Genomic DNA, 27,916 nt, shown 5'->3' with positions numbered 1-27,916 from the left:
AGCTTCTTAAAATGACCTACCCTGGATAAATAAGAAATAATGACATTTTATCAAAATACATATCACATTTCTTTAAAATACTGACTTGCGTTGAGTTTTTGGTTTTATTTTCTCAAAAATGATTTATTATCTCAATTTTGATTTAGTGAAAAAATCTAAACTGTGAGAAAATATGTAATTATATCAAAATAACTAGTCACAATTATGACTTCACAAAATATTGATTTAGTGTATCAAAAATGACTTAAGCTAAACGAATTTCTTATATTCCTCTATTTTTGTGCTTCTGTAGAAAACTTATCAGCTCAAAAAGAATCCATTAGTATCACTAATACCTACAATTTCTTTATTAAACAATTTGAGAAGTCATTGAAGCTATTGTTGAAATTTTGATATATTGCTGCCAGATACAGAAAAGCAGATGCTTTTTCTTCTCCACCTGGTGGGAATGGGCTTCCATACCTACAAGCTTAAAAGCTGTCCTATGAAAATAAATAAAATCATCCAAGAAAAAAAAATAAATTAACAGCACAGAATTCAATCCTTTTGTTTTGGTTCTGATCCTTTCCTTAAGCAAACCAGTGATACAGCGATAACAGTCTTTCTTCAGTCCAACGATCAACATGCCCACGTCCACGTAACAACCTACATACTTCACTCATCAACAAATCCAGACTCTAAATTCAACCACACTGAACCATCCTCTGGCAGTTCCCTTCGTGATCTCCAACACCTCAGTCTTCTTTCATAACTACATAACTTTCTGTAAACCATAGGTGGGCGTGTCTCTGCGCTGTCAATCAACTTGACAGTCAGAAGCGAACATCATCTTCATTTACAACCTAAAAGGGGTAGGATCAGCTCATCTTCATCTCTAGACCTAATCAGTAGTCCTCTAATGTCTTTTGGTGCACAAATCCTTAAATCACTTACTGAAATACTCCCAAAATAATGCGTAAAATCACACTAAACTAATTCCTAAAACAGCCGTCCAGCAAAAAAAAACAGAAACAAAGAAAAAAACAACAAAACATCCTTCATCCACGGCAACAGAAACAGTGGATGCAGCAACATTCCCGCAAAAAATCCTCTTCTCCGAATTGTGAACCAGAAGGCAGGACCGCCACACAGTAGGCTTGGTTGGCATGATGTTGTCATGGCGACAGCAGTGGTTGAATGATGTGCCTGGTTTCTTTGGGTGGAGCCTGCTGAGTGATCTCACTCCGACATCCAATCACTGCACCTGAAATTACGACGCAAACGTTTAAATAAACATAAACATATTTTCATGCCAGTCTAACTATTGATAAGCCTTCAACTTCAGTCTCCGGAATAGGAACCAAGAATATACAGTGCCCTCTATCACACCCCCCCCCCCTCACTGATTAAGACTCTGATCAGCAATGCTAACAATTCTCATTGAAAAAGTAGTGTAGAAAGTGCTGATTCTAAACTTCCAATTCTTCCCTCGCCAGTGTTTGAAAGCAGCAGAGGAGATATTTTTAGTTAGGTAGTGATATGAATCTGACTAAAAGTTACTGTTGTGTGCTGATCATTGTTTAGCAGAAGAAAAGCCTTCCTTTACATGGGAAGAATACAAGTGTAGATTCAGATCAAAGAATGCAATCCATTATTTTAATAACCACACAAATAATGTTAATCTATATTAACTTTAGACGTCTAAGGGTTAAAAATGTACAAGCAGTTCACATGAAAAGCAGAAATTCAAGCACTTACTTGGCATTGCTGGGTTCACATTTGGCTTAACCTGCAAAAAAAAATAAAAATAAAAATAAATAAATGAATGAATGAAAGTCAATTGGTGCACAATGCAAATTTAGGACATAAAATATATGCTTAGAAAAACTAAAATTTACACATACATAGATCAGTACACCTTAGGTGTAACACTGAAGCTAGCATGCCTTTTAAAAATGTGGAGGATCATCTATTCATACAAAATGTGAAAATAAGGTTTTACCAGGACGCATGTCAACATAAAAAAATTCCAGTAAATAAACACGCTAAAATAAAGCAAGCTGCTTTTGGCTGGTCTGTTCATCATGAAATGTTCAAAAGCAGCTGGTGTTTTAGATCGCAGTTCAGTTTTGGTCTCAACATTATTTTGATTTGGTCCTGAGATAAAGGAACCTTTATCTCCTTTACGTTTTAGATTTAAATAGAAATTTATGTAAATTAACAAATGTAGACGTTTTGAAATTGTGCCAAATGTGTAGTTTCAACATGTGTGGTTTAAATATCCTTTACATCACTTACAAACTTAAAAAGAGAAAGAAACAACAACAACAACAACAACAAAGACTTTTCTTCGCAAATGTGTGTTCTTGGTGTGATTCGGTTCATTCTTGTTGTAGTTTTATGGTGCAAAGTGCTCCAGTTTTTGAATGAAACTAAGAGCAGAACACACTTGCACAAACAGTCAGCTTTGTTTACAGTAGCGGTCACATTGTTTTACGCATTAGCAACAAGAGGTACGCTGGTATAGGCTGTTTATCACTGAGAGATGGAGATTCGTGGTTATGGCTACAAGCAGTGCAACACTGTTTATTATGGTGTTGATCTCTATATTAAACTCATCTAAAAAAAATTAAAAAGGGGGCTGCAAGGATCACTTTTTTGGCAGCGGGTTACCAGACGCTCGTCTGAAACCAGGAACTGTACTCCTCTCTGCTTTGTCTAATGAACGGAAGCTTTCCAGGGGACAGCTTTACAGTCTTTAGAGTCTAGTGTTTTTTTTTTGTTTCTTGCTGAATCTGTTGAGCTACAGATATGATTTAGAGTTCTTCTGGTAATCTAGGTTGTTGAATTGACATAATAAAGCTCATATTAATTGGTTACACAATTGCCTCAAATGTCATCAGAAAACTGTGCTGCACGCAAACTCGCACCCTGGAACTCCCATTAAAGTCGCCAAACTGATAACGGTATCTTCATGGAAGAAACAGCTTTATCAGAGGGTCTGAATGCTGATTGTGCTCTAAATTGATTTTCAATAGTTGCTTCAGCTGAACTCAACTGCAACATATATAAAAAGCATGACAGGACCACTCCTGACACAGTGGATGAATACGCTCAATAAATTCCTATACATGTGTGTAATTTTAGTGTGACTTACTTTAATAAAATTATGGATGAACACTTCTGTTCTTAACAATAGGCCACTTGCAACCTCATTCTGCAATAATTGTCTTACATTTGATCTTGAAAAAAGTCCTAAGAAAAGTCTACAGATTTATAATGTGTCTCTAAATTGCAGATTTCTTCATAGCTCTGCTCTTATAATGAGGAATCCTACTGTCCTCGTAAATGAGTGAAAACATTGGTGAATGTAAGAATCAGTTGGGTGGGTTAAAAAAAAAATTTAAAAAAACGATTTTGGTTGGTGAATGAGGCCCAATAAATGAATACAAAATGGCATCAAATTTACTTCCCAATTCCAACGTGAACAGTCCAGACACTGAGGCTAAACTCAGCATGGGGAAAATTCCTAATGAACACATGGACAGAGGGACGGATGAATGGCGGCTAGAGGAACGAAGAGATGGAGAGAGCAAATGGGTGTAATGAGGCCTGCTCCTAGTGAGTGCCGTCCCATAAAGCCTGCGGCTCCCTCTCTCTGTCTGAGGCCCTCCTGACCAGGCAGGAAGCAGTTTTAAAAAAAGAAAAACACAACAAAACACACACCTGCCTCGCCTCCTCGCTCGTAAATATCTCCCTCATTAATACTAACGAGTAATTAAGAATTAACAAGCTTCCTAGCACAGTGCAGACATACGCCAGACACACAAACACAGGACTCAGCCTGCAATGCAGTACTGCTCTCTAGCTTCAAACCTAACTAACAGTTTTTGTGCTTAAAAAAATATCTGAAGGAAGGAAAATAAAAGTAAATCATAAATAAATAAAAGACACTGTTGTTACACTTAAATACGACGAGGTCTATATTATATATTCTCGATATATATTCTCAAGTCGCTAATTTTCTGAACTGCTGCACATGCAACATTATATATATGGCAAGGCCAGTTGTGCTTTCTCGGGGGGAGCCACCGAGGTTAGTCCGCTGGACCACCTGGGGCCCCTATATTATATTCTTTATATTTCAGTTCTTTTAGTTTACACAACAGAACCAAAAGTGAACAATCAGTTCTTCAGAGAGCCATTCAACTAAATTTCAAGTGTTCACGCAATAGAATGGTTCTAGGAAGCGCCCTCAGACTGCAACAAAACAATGTGTTGTTTATCTAGTTTAATGCAGAAATTACATTTAAATTACATAATAAGATTTAATGAACCAGCAGAATTTAGGCTGATTGTTGCACCACGTTCGAAGCTGAACATACAAGGTCAAGCCATTAAACAGTCTATGGCCCGCCAGCACAAATTTCACATTTCCATTCCCAAAGAATAGCCCCACCAAAGTCCCTTTGTTCGATTTTTCCATGTGCTGTAGGGAGATGCAGCACTCACTGATGTTTCTAGGTAATTTACTCTTCAGGTGCCTAATAGTGTGTTGATAAGGTTATCTACATGCTGCACCACTTTTTAAGTGTTGAAATAATTCTGGGTAATGTAGTTGTCATATACCTCTGTCCTTCCCGTTCTGTAACCTCTCTTCGTCTTCATCCCCTGCATCCTCCACTGTGCACCAAAAACACACACAACACAGACATCACACAATGTCTACAGTATAGTAAAAGTAAACATTGACTTAGTATCAGTCACAGTCAGTTATTGCTGACATTAACAATGTTATTGTAGGTACACTTTTCTTTTTGCAGGACGAAAAATAATACTTTGTTCACATCATCTGGAAGTAAATAATAAATATTACATTATATTGCAAATAAATAGTGATAAAATGCAGATTGACAGGCAGTGGCGGCTCAGTGGTTAGAGCACCAAGCTACTGATGAGAGGGTTGTGGGTTTGGCACCCAGGCTGTGATGGCTGCCCAGCGCTCCAGGCACGTGTGTACTGTGTGTGTGTGTTCACTGCACGGGTGGGTTTTGGCCATCCAATTCCATCTCTCTCCAACACAAATGGTTAGTGTGAGTTAGTGAGGTTAGAACAGCATTAGAAAGGGTGACACACGCAAGTGCGTTTGGGTTATCCTACCAGTGTTCAACTCTTTGACTAAGGAGGACATGGTGTTGGTGATGGAGTCAGCTGCCACTAGAAGATCATTACGCAGGTTCCTACGTGCTCCTGGAGCGCAGAGAGAGAGAGAGAGAGAGAGAGAGAGAGAGAGAGAGAGAGAGAGAGAGAGAGAGAAAAGGGAGGAAGGTTAGGTTAAACTTTACTCAGTGTTTTACTGGGGTAATAGAGTATACAACTGAACCTGATGTTCACTGAGAAGCACCAATTAACCGGGGAGTTTTATAAGAAAACCTGGCCCAATATCTTCCTGGATCAGTACTTACTACAGTAAAAACCTGTGTGATAAGACTGCAGGTGGGAGAGTATGCAGAAAAAGGCTATTTAAGGGCCCATATCCTATATGTTTCTGGTATTTGATTTCTTCCTCAGAGGTCAGCTTACACTCTGGCTGTTTTTTGGTAATGCCCTTATGTACCTAATTCGGAAAATCCCATGGCCCAAAACATTTCTTGATAACTTCAGTGTGACTGGGTGGGGCCAAACATCTGCAGGCTCAATAGGCAAATCTATATGTAAAGTTGCTGTTTTTTTGACATACCAAAAACAAGGACTTCAAAACGCGCTGTCTGAAGAGAGAGTGGTAAGGGATTTACACACTTTACCACACATTATTTAAAAAGTTTGATTTTTTTCCTCACCCTGAGCAAAAGCCTCCTGCACATCTCCACCCACTCCAGCCAGAGAGTCCTGGGGCATGTGGGTGAGGGGGTAGCCTGTGTGCGTGGGGGTGGTGCCTGTAGAGCGGATGGGCATTGGGATTGGACGAGAGGAGCCATGACCAGGCGAGGTCTGAGGGGAACCTGCTGCTTGGGCCTAAAAGGGAGAGATATACAACACATGTTATTTGTGTAAATAGGCTGTAAAACTGCATGTATTGAGACACAGGAACAACTGTACATTTTAGTGGATTGAGATGTCATCATAATCTTGTTTATTGAGGTAGTTTGCTAAAATATTTAAAGCAACATGTAGACATTTTCCTTCAGCAACAGAAAATGAAAAAAAAATCTTAAGACACTAAAACTGCATCCCTGTGCTGAATAAATATCTAAAAAAAAAAAAAAAAAAAAATTAATTAAAAAAAATATATTATTAAGCCTGATGATGATTGTTTCACTGTTTTTATGACTGATTATTTTTATGATTTAGTTTTATGTTTTAATTAGTCTGTTAAATTGTTCTCTTTTTTCCAGTTTGGTACTGCCAATTAACCCACCCGTTTGTAACTCTCCCAGCACAAGCAATGCTCCAGACACTGGGAGGGTAAAGGCCCAGCTGCACCACACCAGCTAACAGATGCCTGTGGCAGCCATCATCGCTTTGAGAGTGATGCGGGAAGAGAGCTACCCATCTACCCATCCGGAGAAAGGACGGCCAACTGTGCTCACTGGGGCTCTGGCCGCTGATGGCAAAGCCTGTGCCATAATGGTAGCTCTTTAGACCGCCGAACCACTTATGAACCACCCATTTATGTTTCACTTTTGACATTTCAGGCATTAGATTTAAGGAAAATCTGCCCATTCTTGTTGCCCTAGTTTAACATATAAAGTGCATATAAATAACTGCTATTTCTGGCTACTGTGTTTTAGGAAAAGATGGCAAAATAACAACATATTTGATCATTGACTCCAGATGCAGCTGATCAGCCAAAATCTATTTGTATTTGATGTGTGCTTTGTTAAGATGCTAGGTGATTTCATCTCTGTAAATATATGCCAAAAATCGGTCATCTGAATAGATAAGTAAAACAGCATGAATAGATCTTTAAAAAAAGAAGAAGATAAAACTGGAACTGCGTCATAATCCATAACACCCCACTTTGTAGCACTATTTGTATTTATTGTAAAGTTAGTGTGTTGTTATACAAATACACAACTACAGCTCAGATGAGCTCAGCTTTACAAAACGCCTTCTCAGATGCTTAAGACTTTTGCCCAGTGCATACACAAACATGCACACACACACACACACACACACACACACACACACACACACACAGTTAAGTGAGGAAACTTACAGCCTGCCTCTGCTCCTCTTCCTACAGCGGGCAGCAGAGAGGCGGAAGAGAAGAACAGGGTGAGAGAGGAAAAGACTAAAAGAAGACCAACACAGTCTAGTCTATGTTACTCTCAACTTGTGAGACTGACTGAGGGGAAAGAAGGGAGGTTAGGAGGCATGAAAAAAAGGAAACAGGAACAGAGGAAAAGAGAAGGTGGGTTAAGACGGATATTGCCCTCTAGTGGCTGTGTGTGTGTATGTATGTGTTTGTCTACCTACAATATATGTCCAAAGGTTTGTGAACACCTGATGCTCCAATGTTTCTTCTGAAATCAAGGGTATTAATAGGGAGTTTGACCCCCCTCTTCTGGAAAGGCTTCAAGCTAGATGTTGGAACACTGCTATGAGCAGGATTTGATTGCATCAGGTCTCCTGAGGTCAGGAAGATTAGCTTAATGATGTTGTACGATCAGCTTTAACACGACTCCTCTGCTCAACAGCACAGTGCTTGGGGGCGTTATATCCCTCTAGTCCATGCTTGGTATGTGCGGCTGCCCCAGAACATCCCGTTCTATTGGTTAGTTGCTTTTGTATGGATATTATACAGCCTGTGTGAGCATTTAAAACAACTATGTCAGCAATGACTGCACCTTGAAGCAACCAAATTCACTAATTAGGCAGGGTGTCTGAATACTTCGACATGTACTGAATGTGTGTTTGAAATCCTGATCTACATTATGTCCAAATGTTTGTGGAAACTCCTTCTAATGAAGGCCTTCAGCTACTTTAAGCTTCACCCATTGTTGACACAGATATGCAAATGCACAGGCACAGCTTGTCGAGTCCCTGTAGAAAAATAGAATAGGCAAACAGAATAGGACTCAGAGCAGATAAACATGAACCTATAGGCACCATGCCACATGCCAGACATGTGCTAGAGGGGTATAAAGCCCTCCAGCATTGAGCAGTGTGGAGCAGCGGAACTGTGTTCTCTGGAATGACTATGTTCCATCCAATCTGTTTTGGGATGAGTTGTGGAGTAGCACACTCTTTTGTTGGTTAATGCAATCAAATCCTAACAGCAGTGCTCCAAAATCTAGTAGAAAGCCTTTGGACAGTAGAGACAGTTACTCCAACAAAAGCAGGATACAAAAATAAAAGCGTGGGTGTCCCAATACTTTTGACCATATAGTGTATTAGTAGAAATTATGTCATATGTTCGGACAGGTTTTATTTAAACATGGCTGCTCTACATTTGAGGTTAGTTCATTTATAGATGTCAAGTTTCCAGTAAGAGTCTGTATGTGTGTGTGTGTATATATATATATATATATATATATATATATATATATATATATATATATATATATATATATATATATATATATATATAAATAAAATGTGTGCGTACCTTCAGTAGTTTCATCAGTCCCTCTAGCTGCACCATGAGCTCCCTCCGGCTCTCCTGGAGAGCAGACATCCTCTGCTCCAACTCATCCTTCCTTTGCCTACACACACACACACACACACACACACACACACACACACACACTTACTCGTTACCATCAATTACCACTGACTGCATTTCCACTGACTGTGGCAGATCTGGCATCAAGGATGGGCACCAGTGGGCTTAGCCTACCCCAAGAATCCATGCACCCCTACTCCTAACACACCTAGGCCTGTCTGAAGTGTGAAAACAGTCAATTAAACACTAAATGTTTTTGGAAATTGAAATACTGTAAATTCAAATACTGATTTGATGATATTTAGACTTTTCATTAGATTGACCAATCAAAACCATGACCAACTCAATCATCATTCCTGAATGTGAGCGTATCAACCTGAAAGTCCCTTATTGTCTTAATCCTGGGACTGCTGCTTAGCAACAGTTGTTTAGCAGCACAGCAGCATCTCCCATTCTATATTGAAATTGAAGTTACATAAATGATCAAAATATCCCTGTAAACGCAACACCTGATCTTCTGAAATAATGCGTTGGGTTGTTTTTTTTTTTTTACCCATTTCAACAAAATCCACAGGGTTTTTGCTACTTACGACGTTCCTTTACTGACATACAGCTGCAATGTATATTATAGACCAAAATAAAAGACTGCAACAGGTGAAGATGTGGAAGTTGAAGATGAAGATGTGAAAGGCTAAGAAGAATTGCAAAAAAAATTCTTTGTTCTTTAAAATTACATTTTATGATTATGATATTGTAATATTAATATACCCGTGGCACCAGTGTCTTCAATTGATAGTAATATAGTTCATCGCACTTATTACTGGGGCAATATACTTTCCCAAAAAATCATGATAGGCCTAGATGGAAGTGCAGAGCAACATCTCCTGCTTTCCTCATTTGGTCACTGTAAGTAAAGGCCTCTGCGGGGGACCTCTGTTGAAGCCTGGGGCTTGAGTAAAGTGGGTGTCCAATGATGGAGTTACCTGAGCAGCCGAAGTTCAGCCAGCAGGGTAGGGTTCTGCTGGGCTTTTTCTGGGGTGGGCTGGGATGCCTGCTCGTGTTCTATACGCAAAAGCTGGATCTCCTGCAAAATCTCTCTACACAAACACACACACACACACTCAACATAAAACACACTAACAAGCAGTTGTCGCACAAAAACCTCTCCATAATGTTAACTTTACAGTGAAAGGCATCTTAACCTTCAATGTCAAAATTTTTTTATTCCAAATCATTTTGGAGCATTTCTATTGGTCTGTTCATCATTACATTTTGACACAATGAGAAGAACAACTACTAAACTCACATTATGTCAAAAAGTGAAGGTTTTATATGATAGCGACAATATATACTACTGTTCCAAAATTGACAATCACTTGTCAATTTTTATTTACAGTTTTCTTTATAATAAATCAGACTGATTTCATTTGTCAAAATGTCTTTTGTGTTTATTTAATATTTAAAGTATATTGGGAATAACAGTTATTAAATCATGATTTCACACTGCTTTTTTCCATGCTTTGAAGTCTATATGTACGCTTGTATGTACACATGCAAAAAAATTGGGTGTGTGTTTCTACCTGTTTTTGTGTTCCAGTTCTGCTATTAGCTGCCGTTGCTGCTTGTTGGCATCAAAGTTGAGCTGCTGAGACCTCTGCAGAAATGGAGCAGATCAGACAGTGATCAGTCAGTACAGTTCAAATACACACATTTACTGTATGTGTTTGTAAAAATAAATGATAAAAAATAATATTTAATTTTTTTTCATTTAAATAATAAATCAATACTCAATTTAATTACATTAAAGCATACATCATGGGAAATAAAGGTATAAAAAATATAAGCATACAGTGTAAACACACAGCAGTAATTAACACATAGCTTAACCTCAGGAAGGGCTGGATTGTGAACTTTTGAGTCAAATCAGATGTGTTCAAGCACAGAAACAAGGCTCTGTGTATTGTGATGCCTCTGCAAGACACACTACCCATCAAAACCAGGCTGTCTGTGGGGCAGCAGTGGAGTTTCTTTATTTACGATGTGAGTAATCTGGGAAAGAGTGAGTGTGCACATGAATGTTTATGGATGTCTGCTGGATAAAGAACGGCACGGTGCGTGGGTCTGCATCTGTGTACATGTCTGTGTAGGATACAATCATGGGCGTGTTATTGTAATGAAGTAGCGTTACATACATACATACATTATATATATATACGACTTGAGTTGACCCACTCTCCCTGATGACAGAAATCCCAAAAACACCTGTTGCCAATATATATAGTATACAGTGACATTAAAAGATTTAGGCACCACTGTTCAAAATTGTATGTCAGAAGACTGTGAGAGGTAGTCCAATGCGGATGTTGGTGTGCGTACGGATATATACATTATATACGTTCTGAAATCATCATCTTTTCATCTTCAGCTTTTTACAGACGGTGCGATTCTCTGGTATAAGTGAATCCATTCTTCCCTCCATCAGTTCCCTGTCCCACTGGCTGCTTAACAGTTGGAGAGGTGTCATTTTCATTACATTCGGCAGCCTTTTTTTCCCTCCCAAGCAAACCTTCTCTCATTGCAACCAAGTAGTTTCACAGATGCCTCATGCTGCACTCGAATGAAAGTCTTTCTAGCAATCCCACAAGCAGTTCTCTGAACCTGACCTCCGCTGTACATGTTTACATTACATTATCTGTATGTGTGTATGTGTGTGTGCGTGCGTGTGTGTGTAAGAGAGACTCACAGCTGCATTGCCGGGTTCTGTTGCTAACCGAGACGCATATCGTGCAATTAGTCTGTGTTCCTCATCCATTCGACTGGGACTGTCCAGGGCACTGAAAACACATACACACACAAAGAAACAGTTATAACTGAAGTTCAGCTTATCTTGAGTCACCTTGGTCAAACATATATACTAAACATGCCTCACAGTTCAACCGTTTGGAATCATTAGCTATGTAAATTATTAGTGTAACTGTATTAGCTTAGATTAAATCACAAAGCCACAGCCATCCATGGCCAAAGAGCAGAACTGGCCTCTCTCTCTGTTGAGTGGGTACGACGGCCATCACTCAGTATGTGGGTGTCTGTTAGTGGGTATCTCTTTCTAGCGTGCTGAACTATCTAATGTGTTAGAGGCAGTTCAAGAAGAAAACAGTGAAGCGTAATGTGCTGCAGAAGAAGCACATGCTAGGCCTTTGTCCTTGCAGTGCTGGTAGCATTGTGTGATTAGGAGATAAGGGGGCCACTGTTAGCGTGTAAAATGGGACAAACTGGGACAAAACGGGAAGAAAAAGAATCATTTATATGATTCTGCTACCAACTGGTTTTATCTAACTGAAAACACTGATTCCAAACTTCTGAACAGCTGCAGACACCAACTATACTGCGTTCTTACACTCTCTTACACACACACACACACACACACACACACACACACACACACACACACACACACACACACACTTTCTATCTCTTGTGCTCTCTCACCGTGGGCTGGTCTGTAGTTTGTTCACATAAGCTGCAATCAATGCGTGTTCCTCATTCATACGCTGAGCAGCAGCTATACCCTGCACCCTACGCACACACACGCGCACAGACACATTGTGCACAAAACACATCCACATACAGACCAAACACCACAGACAGAAATATGGGTAAAACACACAAACACACAACAAAAACACAAAAGAACAAATGAATGAGTGTGTGGAATGATGAATGAGAGATTACATGCCTAACAATGCAGGGTGTGTGTGTGTGTGTGTGTGTGTGTGTGTGTGCACACATGTTCTCATTATGCTGTATAAAAACAAAACACTCCAGTCTATTTCTGTATAGATTTCCTTTCCAGCTCAGAATGAGATCAATAGAAACCATTACACACACACACACACACACACACACCATTATCATAAGAGTATAGCAACTCCATTAGATCTCACTCTCTCACACACCCCTTCACACACACCCCTTCACACACACCCCTTCACACACACCCCTTCACACACACCTCAGAATTTCAGTAAGTCATTATTTTAGACAAACACATTGGGCTCCTTTATCTTCACTGAGTGTTCTGCTATAGCATGAGCTAATACACATATCCACCACAGGGAGAAGCACACACACACACACACACATACACACACACACACACACACACACACACACGTGTGATGCGTTTCCATGGCACTAAAATGTGTGCACAAATTTAAATGTATTAAAAAATAATAAATAAAAATAACAGCTCATCTGCTATAACAAGTTTTGCTATCATTCATTAAATGTTACCGACTAGGGATCCAGTGGATCCAGAGTCCCTGTTTTAGCCACAGTGTTCAAAACGCCATCTGGAGTCCACATGGCGCCATTAATGGACATTATTGTACAGTCAGCAGCGGTGAGGATGTTCTCAGTAAGTAAATAAAGGAGCCGAGAGTCTGCAGTGTGGAGCTATTTTACAGTGGAACATGAAACCAGACCATTATATCTGACACTTTATAAAACTATCACTGAAAAGCTCTGTTTTACCAGCGGGAGAACCGCACGCTTTCTCTGTTTTTAAACCAGCACTGTAGAGCCTATTCAGAACCGCGTTGAGGCTAACGTTAATGATAATACACCGACTCACACACACACACACACACACACACACACACACACACACACACACACACACACACACACAGGAAGATTATACAGCAGTGTTGTAAAGGAGCTGGGAGCTGATTGATCAGGGAGGAGAGTCAGTCTGGATTAGAAGTTATTAAACACACAATAAAACAGTCATTTTAAGGAAAGCCTCCACTAAACTAAATCAGTTAGTCGAGAATGTCTCATTATAGAAACTGCTACTAAAAATAAAGGGATTTTGTGAACGTATTAATTAGCAGCTGATGTCAGATTGGATCAGTAACGGCTGCATCTTAGATTTAGAGACTCCGATTCAATGGGTGGGGCAAAATACCTGGATCGTTTTTGTAGGTACATCAGTTAACTTTTTTAAAAGCACTGGAAATGTAGCAACTGACTCACACAACCAACAACATGACCACACAAACATAGCACATCTTATTTCTGCAAAAGTGTATTGCACTCCTGCTTAACCTACAGAAGCTGAAGTCATCACTAGATTCACAAAGTAATGTTACATTATTTCTGACTCATAATGAATTAACTAAATAACTGGATTTGTGTTATATCAAAGCAGTGTGATCTGAATGCAAACAAAACAGCAAAAACTGCAGATTCTGAAGGTTAATAACAAATGAAAACTGCAGCAGTTCTAAATGAACACAATGAAGAACATCCTGACAAACATCACCTAATGAGTTATGAATGAACCTGTGATGAACACTTGCACACAAACACACACAATTGTGCAAATGTTTTAGCCTCCCGAACAAACTCTTTAAAACTTTATTGCTCCTACATCTCTACATAAGATTCAGATAAACACAAAAAACAAACACAGTTTTAAAGGGGCAATATCCTACATTGGTGTATTTTTAATAATGTATTTTAGATATTTTTGCGTGACGCTCCACCTACGTGCGTGACTATGCTCTGAAAACACTGTGATTCATTTTATGACAACATGACCACTTCTTGACATCTTCTTACTGCTTAGAATATAATAAACATCAAAAAAGCAAAAAGTAAATGTTTCTGTTACTGTGCCCTTACCACCAATATATGGTAAATGACCCCTGTTCTGATTGGCTGCCCTGTATTCAAAAAGCACTCAGAACTGAAACACTCCTGAGAACTGTAATATGAGTGGGCAGGGCTAAACTGTGGCAGACTGAATAGGAGGAGACATGTAAATAAAAACTTTAGGGACATCAGGGAAACATACATTGAAATTTACACCCCATGTTGGTGCTGCCAGCTGACCCACCTGTTCATAACTCCCCCTAGCACTAGCAATGCTCCTGACACTAGGAGGGAAAGGTAAACTTAACACGTCTCCTCCAATACATGTGAAGGCATTTCCAGGCAGCCAAAACACTCAGAGGGAAGTGCTGGGTCCCTAGCTCCACCCCAGCAGCCAACAGGCACCTGTGCCGGTCAACATCGCTTATGTGATGAGGGGAGAGAGCGCCCTCTACCCACCCAAAGAGAAAACATGGCCAACTGTGTTCTCTTAGACTCTGGCTGCTGATGGCAAAGCGGTATGACTCAGGATTCGAACCATTCGCGACATTCTCGGCCATAGTGGCAGCGCTTTAGGCTCTCCCTAAGGCCCCGAATTGTACATTTTGAAATGTTAATGTTAATAATAATGTTAATAAATCATGATGTTGGCCTTTTAAAAAGGTTGCTGGTTCTTTGAGGTAGTTAGAAGAACATGGGTTCAGTTCTAGATTTGTCCTTGATACCCCCAGACGTTCAAAGACTTCTCCACAGTGCTGCACACATAGCCTCTCTCTCTCTCTGTCTGTCTGTCTGTCTGCATTAATCATTAACTAGGGTTTGAGTGTAATGATAGGGGTTGAGTGTCTGCTTCCTGATTTCACATTCACTGCACCTCAGACTCTTCATACACCATTATAAAGAACTTAAACTGTAACCAAATGCACACACACACACGCCTCTAACTGCCCAGACTCCGGGTCAAATAGTTCAGTCAGCAGGTGCACTGACCTCTTGATGGGGGTTTGGCCTGCAGAGGGAGGTGGAGCCGAGTCATTCATGCTGTTTGGAGCAGGACGGGGTGGACTGAATAGAAAACACACACACACACACACACACACACACACACACACACACACACACACACACACACGTTAGATATGCACACAAGCCAGATATGCATGTAAACAACAACTTAACTAGAACAGTTTTTCTTTAAAATAATTTAGTCTCTCCCTCACTCTATCTTTCTCTCTCTCTCTCACACACACACACACATGGAACACAGCCCTGAGAAAGCTAATCACTCATGCAGGACTAATCAATAAAACAAACACAAAGTTCACAGACTGAGAAAGCGAGAGACAGACAGAGAGAGAGAGAGACAGAGGGAGGAAGAAAATGAAGGAGAAATGATACCAAACACTGCTGAGCTGGCTTCTGCTCTCAAGGCGAAAGAGAAAGAAAAAGAAATCCCTTTTATTCCTCTCTCTCTCTCTCTCTCTCTGTCTCTCTCTCTCCGTCTGTGTGTGAGTGTGTGTCCCGTGCTTTACTAAAGGGGCATCTCACTGACTACATCACTGTCTCCACGGAGACACAGGGGTCATGTGAGTGAAGTGTCCAATAGAAACTGTCCCACTGTACTGACAGCACCAAACACCACAGAGAGAGAAAAAGAGAGCGAGAACGAGAGAGAGAGAGAGAGACACAGAGACGGACAGAAGTATACACTATATGCAATAACGCTCCATGTGTATATTTTGGTGCCATCAAGCAAAAACCTGGTAACTCTACTTTATGTTTTTCACGTTGTGGGGAAACATGAATCCGACAGTCATGCTTTACATTGTGTTAAAATAAAAAAAATAAAAACTCCAAAATGCTCCACTCTTTACACAAAGACACACACAAATACACACATACACAAAGCACATCAGTTGTGATTCTGTAGGGTGGTCCTTTTTTCCTGTGTATTTACTAGGAGACTTTTGTCCCAAAACTGTATAAAAACAAAATGATCCCACTGATCCCCACAATGATCTTCATACCATGTTATTACAGATTAATAATCCAAGCAGCAACAAATTAACTACTGGTACAATTCACTGCTACAGATAGATTCGACTGTAAATACATGTGTGAACTTCAGTTTGGACTATTGCAATTTCACAAGTGTAACACAGCACAAACTGGGCCACTACACAGTACTGCCACTTACATTACATTTTACTCTTTGGCATGCTGTGACTTTTCTGTAGTGTACCCTCACTTCTAACAATCTGCCGGCACTCTTTTCTGCACTCTCCGTATCCGGATATATATATATATATACACACATACATATATACAGTCATGCCCGAAAGTATTCATACCCCTGGCAAAGTTTGACTTAAATTTACTTTTATTTAACCAGAAGTTATATTTTTGCCTTGAAACGACACAGGCATCTCCCAGGAGATAACACGATGATGTACAAGAGGCATCATTGTGGGAAAAAGTATTTCTCAGCTTTTATACACATTTGAACAAAAAGTGGCATGTCCAAAATTATTCATACCCTTTGAAAACTGTCACAGTATATGGGAAAATCCAAAGTTCTATACCATTCCAAATAGTCCAAGCTGTTTTAAAGCATCCTAATTACCCTGATTCATTGGGAACAGCTGTTTTAATCAACTCAACAGAAGAAAAACAGCAGCTCTCTGCAGTTGGTTTGTGGACAGTCATGGCTAAGACAAAGGAGCTCACTAAGGACCTGCGGCTGTGCATTGTGGCCGCTCACAAGTCAGGAAAGGGCTATAAAGCCATATCAAAATGTTTTCAAGTTCCAGTGGCTACAGTGCAAAGTATTATTAAAAAATACAAGAAGTTCCGCACTGTGGAAAATCTCAGAAGATGTGGTCGGAAGCCAAAAGTGACACCTGTGCTGGCCAGGAGAATAGTGAGAGAGGTGAAGAAAAATCCAAGGATCACCACCAAGGCCATCCTGGTGAATCTGGACTCTGCTGGTGGCGAGGCAGACAGTTCAACGGACACTGCACACTGCTGGGTTCCACGGACGCAGGCCAAGGAGGACACCACTTCTCCAGAAAAGGCACACAAAAGCCCGCTTGACCTTTGCAAATGCTCATCTGGACAAAGAAGAAGACTTCTGGTGTTCTGTTTTATGGTCAGATGAAACAAAAATTGAATTGTTTGGCCACAATGATGTGTGCACCATTTGGCGTGAAAAAGGAGAAGCCTTCAACCCTAAGAACACCATCCCCACTGTCAAACATGGTGGTGGGAACCTAATGTTTTGGGGGTGTTTTTCAGCCAATGGACCAGGGAACTTGATCGCAGTAAATGGCACCATGAAAAAAGAGCAATACATCAAGATTCTCAACAACAACATCAGGCAGTCTGCAGAGAAACTTGGCCTTGGGAACCGGTGGACATTTCAGCACGACAACGACCCAAAACACACAGCCAAAGTGGTGAAGAAATGGTTAGCAGACAAAAACATTAATGTTTTGCAGTGGCCCAGCCAGAGTCCTGACTTGAATCCAATTGAGAATCTGTGGAGGGAGCTAAAGATCAGGGCGATGGCAAGGAGACCCTCGAACCTCAAAGAGTTGGAGCTCATCACTAAAGATGAATGGGCAAAAATACCAGTGGAGACATGCAAAAAGCTGGTCAGCAATTACAGGAAGCGTTTGATTGCTGTAATAGCCAATAAAGGCTTTTCTATTAATTATTGAGAAGGGTATGAATAATTTTGGACATGCCACTTTTTGTTCAAATGTGTATAAAATCTGAGAAATATTTTTCCCCACAATGATGCCTCTTGTACATCATCGTGTTATCTCCTGGGAGATGCCTGTGTCATTTCCAGGCAAAAATATAATTTCTGGTTAAATAAAAGTAAATTTAAGTCAAAATTTGACAGGGGTATGAATACTTTCGGGCATGACTGTGTATATATATATATATATATATATATATATATATATATATATATATATATATATATATATATATACACAAACAAATACACTTACACAATGTTGGACAGATCGAGAGGTCTTTCTGGGTTTTCAGGATACATAGGGTGGGGGGGCTCCCGGCTCGGAACACAACCAAAGGACTTACTAATAGCATGGCTGAACTTCTTAGCAGGAGATTTCTGTAACACACACACACACACACACACACATACACATACACATACACATACACATACACACGTTAATATAAATATAAATGTTAATATATTTATTTCTATTATGCAGTGCTTTACAAGCCAAAACAAGTTTACAGTGAGGATAAAAAGGTTGTACATAGCTTGCTGAGGTGCCTGAGACTTCAGCAGAGTAGGAAAGGAGGGAGTGATCGTGCAATAAATGAGTCAATGTCCCGGAGGACCAGCACTGATTAGTGATGACTGGGTTTACTGATCCTCACCCAGGACGAGTGCTCCTTCATCTGGTGCTGGTTGCTATGGTTACCGCTGGCATGGCCACGCCAGAAGCAGTTCTGGCAGAGCTGATAGCTGAAGCACTGCTGGCATCGATACCGAAACCCGACCATGCTTTCACTACGGCAGTAGGAACAACTCACCGGATGGAAGACTGAGAGGGTGGGTGGGAGAGAGAGAATTGGAAACAATGGTCTGGAATATGGAGCTGTAATTTTGTCACTTGCTTTGAACTACTTCATCGAACACTGTTTAGCTTGATTGTCAGAAATGTTACAAAGTGTGTGCATGCGTACATGAGGCCGTGAGAGGTCTGCAGGTATGTGTGTCAGTATGAGTTTAAATAGTTCCAATTATTGAATTTTTTTTGTGTTTCCACAAATAGTGCACGTGCATGTGTGCATTACCATTCTCTACGTTTGCAAGGCGATGCATGAGGGGCAGCCAGACGAGACACTGAGGAGGAGAGTCAGCCATCATAGTGTCCAGAAACATGTTCAACATCACTTTCTTCTGTTTTAGACACACACAGAGACCAGAAATGTGTTCAGCATCACCAACAGTGATTTTCTTTGAGAGCATCATGGATATTACCAGTACTCAAACAGCTCTAACCAACTGCCTAATTCATTAAAGAGAGTAGAATTAAGGCGTGGACGTGCTACGCATTTACAAGTCATCTTGTGAAATGGGCATGACTGGGGATAGACCGGAAGCCTGGTCAACAAAGACCCCATTGGGGATCCCAAACCATGTCGCTTTGCCATCAGCAGTCGGCATCTCAGAAAGCACAATTTGCCATGCTCCAGGTGTGTTTGCTGGCACAGTCATCTGACAGCTGGTGCACAACCACACCACAACAAAAGACCCTGTTAACATCTGGTTACTTCATTCTTTTGGAGTATCAGGATTATATCTGGATAAGGCCAAACCACATAAAACTGCAAGTGTGAACGCACCCAAGACTCATTTATACCAGCTACAAATCCCATTACTCAAACCACTTCAGGAGGTGGTCTGAGACGCATTTGAGCCTCATGTTACAGCAGTATAAATACATCCATCTCTCCAACACACATTCAACAACCACAACCCCTCCCAGAACAATCAAAACGTCAGTAACTGCCACAAAATAAGCCTAAGTCTCACAGAGCAATCAATTTTTCTTCTTAACCAGAGATGCATTTGACTACCAAGCGTAAATGCATGAAATCTTATCAGGATACAATCCAGACACCAGTCACATGAAGTGACCAGGTGTGAACAGTGTCCACAAGTCCTCAGTTTTGGTGTGGTTAGTACACTAAGTTAGCTAATCTGCCAACCATAAACAGTAAAAACACAAAGTAAATAATTGCACTTGATCACAGCACAGTGCTGCACACCCAGTCACAGCAAAGGAGTTACGATGCACTTATCTTGGCGCTAATTTAGCAATCAGCAGGCTGACTTGGCTAATCCTACAGAGGCCACCACAGCCACCGTTGCCCACCTCTACAGCGCAGTGTGAGAAACACTGAATTAAACTGTGTTCAGTTCATTATAATAAGTTTTACTGTAAATAAATATTCACATACAGATAAATATCTAATTAAGGCTGAAATGGATTGTGTTCATTTATTTAGCGTTCTTTGATTTATGGCATGCTCCTCCATGCATTTTGCAGCCATGGAGTTACATTCACTGGGAAGAATGGACAAGTTCCAAAATGGCTTTTTTCTAACTGAATTTGAGGATTATTTTAATTGTACCTGCTGGGGGAAGCATGCGTGGGCGGAGTGTTCTGTGTAGCCGAAGGATGGACCCTCGAACACGGTGGACGGTAGCTTGAGGGCCTCCCTCAGGAAGTGATCAAATCTGGACAGAGTCATCGCTCCATTGGAGTCTGAAATCTGAGAGAAAATATCTAACAAACGCACGCACGCACACACACACACACAGACACACACAGTTAAGCACAGAAGGAATTATTTATGCCTCTAATGCAAGGATACAAAACCAGGATCTTAAGTTTAATGTAAATCAGAAAACATTCTTAGTATTGATGAGGGTCTCTCAGCTAGCTGAGCGTTCTCTCTCAATGACAGGTGGAGGTGCTGGGAAGGTGAGGCAGTGCACTACATTAGGTGCATTACCCAAATAACACAAAAAGGCCTCTCCATACTAAAGGTTGGTGTATATGCAATTGCAAGTATAGTCCACTAGGGGGCAGTGCTGCTTCACAGACTGGTCTTGTCGTGTAATAAGGGGAGTGTTCGGATGGCAGGTGATTAGAGGAAATACTCACAGCGCAGTTTGTCCACAATCTTCCCTGAACACATTACAGCCAGCATCATCTTCACTGAGAACACGGTCATGTTCCCCTGGCCTTCGCTGCAAAACACGAACTGTCAGAACCTTTTCACACTCCCGAAACTGATAATTCACTATACAACTATATATGCTTACACACCTGTCATGTGCCGCTAGCAAGAAGTTGAGCAGTAGGCTGATGCTCTGCTGGACGTTGATCTGATGGGTGGTGGGCAGGCGCTTGTTGAGCTGGAAATAGATGGAGGAGACGATGGTCTCCAGTCTGGACACACTCAGCTCCGTGTTGTGGTCCAGCGTGTTCAGGCCATTATCCCGAAACGCCTCGATCATATTCCACACGTCCACCAAGTGCACTGAGGGGACACAAGGTCAGCATGTTAGCTACGCTGAAGATATTAGTGACAGTGTTAGCTTTAATTAGTGACAGTGTACCCATTTCTTGTCATGTCAGCTCTCATCAGCAGTCAAGATGTCTTTGTGCCAAGTAGGACACTTTGATGGACTAGCTGAATACATAAGCCAAATATACCCAAGCAATAGCATACAGCTGCTTCATGCTAACAAAAGAAATGTATTAAATAGTTAGTGAAAATCGAATTATTCTTTATCTTAAATATTAAGATAATTTGGCTCTCCACCAGAGGGCAGAGTAGAACCTTCATTGTCCATTTCGGTGCACGTTTCCTATCAGCTTGGTCTGAAGAAGGAGGCATAGAAAGACTACTGCAGCTGATGAGGAGTCTGATCATGCAGCCCCTTCCTGCTCTTACTGCACTCGGCCTCTGGACCACTCTAACCACTCTGGGAGAAACCTCACACGGCAAAAGTGTTTGTGGACACTCCTTCTAATGAATGTAACATTCAGCTGCTTTAAGCTGAACCCATTGCTGACATAGATGTGCAAATGCACACACACAGCTTGTCCAGTCCTTGTATAGAATAGGACTCTCTGGAGTAGATAAACATGACCCTATCTGCACCATGTATAAAGCCCCCCACCCCCCAAACTGAGCTGTGAAGCAGTGGAACTGTGGAACTTCTTGGGCATGGGGTGGTGTGGTGATCATCCAACATGCGGACCTCACTAACGCTCTTGTCGCTGAATGCAATCAAATGGTAGAGATTCCCTAGGCCAGTAGAGACGGGATGAATTCTTTAATACCCTTGATTATGGAAGAATGATGAATTAGCAGGTGTCTCAAAACTTTTGCCCATTAAGTGTATCATGACTGCTTAGAAGTTCCTGACTGAACCAGCCATTAATAATTTGAGCTTAGCATGCTAACTTGCTTAGGTAGCAACAGTGGGATAATTCAAGCTAACAGGGCCAACGCGTTAATAACTCAAGCTAATACAGACTAACCCAGGCTCTGGCTAACATGTTTACCCATGGCTAACACATGCACACAGTAGCTTATAGGTTTAACTTAACTTAGGTCAACAACTCCTATCTCTAGCTAGCAGGTTTAATTCAGGCTAACATTAATTAATGGTGTAATAGCTAGCACTACTAGAACCACACAGTTTCTATAGATGACTGCTGTGTTTTAGATGTAATTCTAGCAGCTACATTTAAAACAAAAAAAGGCAACATTTGTCTGGGATTGTTGCGTTTTTCACTGCAACTATAATGAACAGTTAACGAAAACATTATGGCGCTGATGTGACTGTTGCATTTTCGGCTGAATCTATAATGTAGTGCAGCGTAGTGTTCTCAGACGCATAGTGCCATGAGGCTGTGATTCCAGCACTACAGTGGTTTTAGCTGTGATGACAGGGCTTCAGTGTTCTTGGCTCTACTCACGGTTGCATTTCTTCTGGACGAACCGAAGCTTGCAGGCCGTGCGATATGTGGAGAGTCGGATGGTGTCGAAATTCTCGGTCTCTGAGAGATTACAAGCCAAAAAAAAAGGTTAGCAGCCCGGCTTGGTCACACATTTAAAAAGCACGGTAGCCAGTTATAGCAAGGGTCAAGGAAGGGTTAGGGGGTTCAGGTCAACACTCACTCATCTCCATAAAAATCTGCCTCTTCTCTGCCATGGTCTTTCCTCTCCTCCCTCCTTCTTCAATCATCCTGAGAGAGACGGAGAGACAGAGAAAGACGGATGTTTACATACAATAGTGAAGAGGCTGGCAATTCCTTCATTTAGAAGATCCTATAATACAGATCGTCCTGTGTAGAAACCAGGAACCTTCAGACAGCCCTTAGAACAGCTTGTAACACGAGAGGTCATTGGGAATCTGACACCCCCCAACACACACACACAGAAATACACACGAAGAGGAGTATGAATTGTAGATCTCTATCTCTATGAGAGTTCAGTAATTCATGCCATAAATCATTAACAACACTGGGTTCATGTTAGAGCACAGTACACTGACTAAACGTATAATTTACAACCAAGATTACTTCTCTCTGCGTTTCCAACCTTATACACAGTTTCACTGCTTCTTCCTTCTCTCTCGCTCTCTCTCTCACACACACACACACACACACACACACACACACATTCCTGAGGGGATTTAAGAGCTTCCCAAGAGACTTATCCATAATAACCTGAAACAAAGAGGCATACATGAGTTTGCAACAGCATTGTAAAAAGAAACGCTCCCACACACACCATCCATCACAGTCACGACTTCAGACTGTTTATCCTATTGTTCCCCTTACCCGTTCACCCCCCTTTCAATCACCCGACATTTCTCTAGCTCCTTCATTCACTCATCCACTCATCCAATCATGTTTGTCTGTGGCAACCTTAAATACACCGATCAGTCAAAACATTAAAACCACCTGTCTAATATCATGTAGGTCCTCCGCGTGGCTGGCGAGGCATGGACTCCGCCAGGTAAGAATGTTCTCAGCAGTTTGCTCTTCAGTAGCCTTACTGCAGGACCAGAAGGGCTAGTCTTTACTCCCCATGTCCATCCCTGAGCCTTGAGCAGCCATGACCCTGTAAGCTTCTACAATGGTTGTGCTTCCTAAGTCCACTTTTTGGTAGGTACTGACCACTGCATACCAGGAACACCCCGTAAGACCTGCCTGATGATCTGGAGATGTCCTGACCCAGTCGTCTAGACATCACTGTTTGGTTCTTGTCAAAGTGTGCCACTGCAACCAGATAACCAATGTTGTTCACTTCACCTGCAAGTGTTATATGATATGGCTGACTGATGCATAACTAACCCAGTAAATATTCATATCTGAAATTTTACATTTACTTTGGTACTCCTCACTGTCCCAAAAACTCAAAATTACACATGTATCCCCCTCCCCATGGCGTCCATCTATGTGCATGTGCCCCAAGTACTAAAAAAAATAATAATAATAATAAAAACTAAAAAAAATCCCATAAAATCTCTTTACATTAACTGGAATGTCACCTTAGCCATCAAAAGCTTTACTCTGGACTCTTTTTACTTTTTCTAATAAAAGTACACTCTTGAAGAACCTCTATTATTTTTTTTTTATTATTTTTTTTTTCAAGGGATCTTCAGTAAAGGAACCATGACAACTCTAGCTCAACTGCTTAAAGGGTTCTTCAGATTTGTGGAAAACCTTTAGCTCATTTCCATATAGAACCTTTTTATATAGCACCGCAAAGTAGTCTGTATGCTTGCAGTACTGTATAGATCCCTTTGTGCAGCAATAAGGATACCATAGCTAACGAGAAGATTACAGAAGCATTATCATCTTATATAAAAAAAAAAGTATTCCAAAAATTCCAGATGTTTAATATCATGAGCAGTGCATTTTATCAACCGGCATTAGAGTTAACCAGCATTCTACATGAATCTGCCTGTGGTTGAACATCTCTGCCAACATCTCTATGCTAAACCACACACACACACACACCCCAACACCACAGTGCTAAAACATTCCAGCAGACCGTAACCCACAGCAACCAAGGTTCTGACGTTCCACTCCTTCCACCCCCATTAGCACTGATTAGCATGTCCCATGTTAACTACCACCATCAGCACAAACATTATGACCCAGACGTTAGTTCATCCCAGAATGCTGACATTAGCTTAGCTTAACCTGCAGGAAGGCAAACGCGGCGAGAGTCACTTAGCACGTCCCTGCGATAGTGTACAGAGGAGCTACTTCTGCTGGATCAGGCTGCTTTGTGAGGCTAGTGCCAATTTCAGAACATTAGCCTCACTGCATGATCAGAAGGCCAGTTTCTCGTCCAGGATGAAAGAAACTGTCGGGAAAAACACACTCTGAAACATCACTACAGCGAAGGCAAAGCTAGTGCTGCTTTTAGCCTGAAATAAAGAGCAGCTGACATTTTCAAATACGTATTAAAATGTCAAAGCTCCGTTCCAACAGTATATACTGTATTTAGGCCACTTTTGGGTACTCCACCATTTGAGGACACCACCCGTCCTATATTATGTGAACATGTTGTGATGAAAGGACCAAAAGAAAGGGCCCAGAATTCGTTACAAAATTAGGGATGCACAATGATATCCGAATAGTACTGTTGTGGCATAGTGGTTAGAGCGCTGGGTTATTGATCATATATATTGATCACGGAGTGTGATTCTTGCCTCAATTAAGCTGTCACAATTCAGCAAACCCCTTAACCCTCTCTGCTCCAGGTGCGTCACAGCATGGCTGACCCTGAGGTCTGACCCTGCCTGGCCTACTAAGCTGGGATATGAACAGAGAGGAGTGGTGGGAGAGAGGGAGGGCCATTCTACACTCACTCTGCTCTTCTCCAGGCACAAGGTGGAGGGAGGGACCTCTATGCCGTTAGTGCTCCCCGTACAATCGGCCAATATCTGAAATCTTTATTTGAAATTAAAATTTATTGAACAGAAGAGGAGTAATGCTGACATACCTGCATTTTATCGATTTAACTGCATTTGGAACCTCTACTAGCTGATGCTGTGTGGAGCACTACTCAGATGGGAGTAGTTTTTTCATGGGGAGGAGTCATTGGTGGAGTCATTTCACTACAGGATACATGTAAAACATACGGCATAATGCCTTGTTCTACAAAAGGGAAAAGGCATAAAAATGATGGCTGGGACTAAAATCACAGAAAAACTCTGGTAATAGTTACGTAGTTACCCACCTCCCCATGTAAATACGGCTTTTCTTTGTAATGTATAATAGGTCTCAATTTCTACATTTGAGAAATGCACGGTAATCAGTATCGGCCCAGAATCCCCAGATCAGTGCTTCCTTACTTAAAATCTCATTAAATGAACGTTAAAGTTAAGAGCGTTTTCTCTCTCTTTCTATTAAAGACAGGCCTGCCACTTCTGAGCTTTAATTACAACATGCAACAACATAATGTACCTGCCCACCCTCTCAAATCTGACCTGTGTGTGTGTGTGTGCGTGCGTGCATATAAAGCTGCCTGTGCTTCCACAGGCTGTTAAATAATTCTCCTTCAAAAGGCCACAAGCCTCAGCACAGGAGGAGAGCTCATAAAACATTCTAATATCTCACACACACACACACACACACACACACACACACACACACACACAGCCAATGAAGACTCAGCCAAAACATTCACACACTGTTCCAAATGAATACAACGAACACAAGCCAGCACAGCCAACAAAATGTAATAGTGAGAAAATACAAACGCATATTAAAACTTGTGTGTGTGTGTGTGTGTGTGTGTGTGTGCGTGTGTGTGCGTAGCTATTCGATATGCATGCAAATTTCTTACCTCTTTAGTGGCTGGAGTTCAGCTAGTGCAAAGGGGCCAGGATGAGGGTCTGAGAAACAGAAGAGATCACACACACACACACACACACACACACACACATACACACACACACAGGTGTAAGGAGCAGGGGAGGAGGAACTCATGCTGAGGGCAAATACAGCCCTAAATCCTCACTCTACTGAAACATCAGAAACCGCTGCCTGGGTAAGAACACTGCCATACACAACAGTGAGTGGAACATAAGAGGTTGTGTGGCCTCAGTTAGCAGCACGTCCAGCCGCTGTTCTTTCCTTTCGCCCGTTGTCCTTTTATGCAGCACTGCCCGTAAAGTCTTACACAGCCACGAAAACAAGAGTTTAAAGCTCCTTCAAGCCAGATCCATGAAACACGGCAGCAACGGTGCTGAGCTATGCAATTAGTAAAGTCACTGGGCCGGAGTCCCTGTTCAGTTAAAAAATAAATAAACAAATAAAATATTCATTCAGAAACAGATCTAAAAAAAATAAATAATAATAATTCTATTAATAAATAATTTATACATACATAAATAATTAAATAATATATAAATAATTTAAATAATAATTTAAATGATATGGATATTTAAACAGTGAAGCGGGATATGATGGAGCTTTAAGAGGTATTAAACTGAATGACTTTGTCTACATCATAGAAAGGTATTACACCTAATGTGTGTGAGGAATACACTGTCCGATTCCTCAATCACTGTTTTACCACAGCCCTGACGTAATATTCCGGCCTAAAATTCACAAAAAAGACACAGAGGCTGTTGTACAACAAACTACTCACCAATTGGATCTGCCACTATTTCACCATCACAGCACGGCTTCCTGTAATAACTGCGTGACAGTTTCGCTCTTTAGTCCTGCACTACAACCTCTAGGCTAATGTAGTGAGCGCACTTGAGGAGTGTTATTATTCTTGTACGTATTAGATACACTCGCCGCCATTTTCAGTGCTGGAAACAGAAAGATCCAGGACATTGCGCACAAAGGTGACTCAAATACGGAGCCAATCAGTGGATCCCCAATTCATTATGACCTCCCAACGAACAGTTCTGTGGCCCCAGGTACGGTTAGTTAACCACGCTGACGAAAGCGAGCCCAGCTTTGTTGAATTGTTGTATCTAGAGACAGAATCTTTTGTCTG

The 27,916-nt window shown here is 41.1% G+C and overlaps 1 protein-coding gene across 8 annotated transcripts in view; it reads right to left on the bottom strand.

Annotated features, from left to right (window-relative positions):
• Positions 1 to 329: 329 nt before the first annotated feature.
• Positions 330 to 27,916, bottom strand: part of dtnba (dystrobrevin, beta a) — a 41,736-nt gene continuing 14,149 nt past the window's right edge. For 2 of the 8 annotated variants that reach the window (XM_072677708.1, XM_072677699.1), the window contains 20 exons: positions 23,060 to 23,127; positions 22,858 to 22,938; positions 21,193 to 21,406; positions 21,028 to 21,113; positions 20,492 to 20,646; positions 19,148 to 19,253; positions 18,728 to 18,894; positions 18,325 to 18,449; positions 15,296 to 15,370; positions 12,137 to 12,223; positions 11,391 to 11,481; positions 10,228 to 10,301; positions 9,631 to 9,744; positions 8,591 to 8,687; positions 7,199 to 7,219; positions 5,820 to 5,994; positions 5,140 to 5,229; positions 4,609 to 4,662; positions 1,738 to 1,768; positions 330 to 1,243 (listed from right to left, as the gene is read on the bottom strand). In XM_072677708.1, the coding sequence (XP_072533809.1) occupies positions 1,764 to 1,768; positions 4,609 to 4,662; positions 5,140 to 5,229; positions 5,820 to 5,994; positions 7,199 to 7,219; positions 8,591 to 8,687; positions 9,631 to 9,744; positions 10,228 to 10,301; positions 11,391 to 11,481; positions 12,137 to 12,223; positions 15,296 to 15,370; positions 18,325 to 18,449; positions 18,728 to 18,894; positions 19,148 to 19,253; positions 20,492 to 20,646; positions 21,028 to 21,113; positions 21,193 to 21,406; positions 22,858 to 22,938; positions 23,060 to 23,126 (1,884 nt within the window). In that variant the 5' untranslated portion in view covers position 23,127 and the 3' untranslated portion in view covers positions 330 to 1,243; positions 1,738 to 1,763. Of the gene's footprint in view, positions 1,244 to 1,737; positions 1,769 to 4,608; positions 4,663 to 5,139; positions 5,230 to 5,819; positions 5,995 to 7,198; positions 7,220 to 8,590; positions 8,688 to 9,630; positions 9,745 to 10,227; positions 10,302 to 11,390; positions 11,482 to 12,136; positions 12,224 to 15,295; positions 15,371 to 18,324; positions 18,450 to 18,727; positions 18,895 to 19,147; positions 19,254 to 20,491; positions 20,647 to 21,027; positions 21,114 to 21,192; positions 21,407 to 22,853; positions 22,939 to 23,059; positions 23,128 to 26,749; positions 26,799 to 27,916 lie in introns of those variants that run through there. The other 6 variants (XM_072677748.1, XM_072677724.1, XM_072677716.1 and 3 more) reach the window with 6 other exon arrangements.

This window comes from Salminus brasiliensis, chromosome 1 (genome assembly GCF_030463535.1).
Source record: "Salminus brasiliensis chromosome 1, fSalBra1.hap2, whole genome shotgun sequence".
Classification (NCBI taxonomy): Eukaryota; Metazoa; Chordata; class Actinopteri; order Characiformes; family Bryconidae; genus Salminus; species Salminus brasiliensis.
The sequence above is the reverse complement of the archived record's forward strand: the minus strand, read 5'-3'. Positions and strand labels throughout refer to the sequence as shown.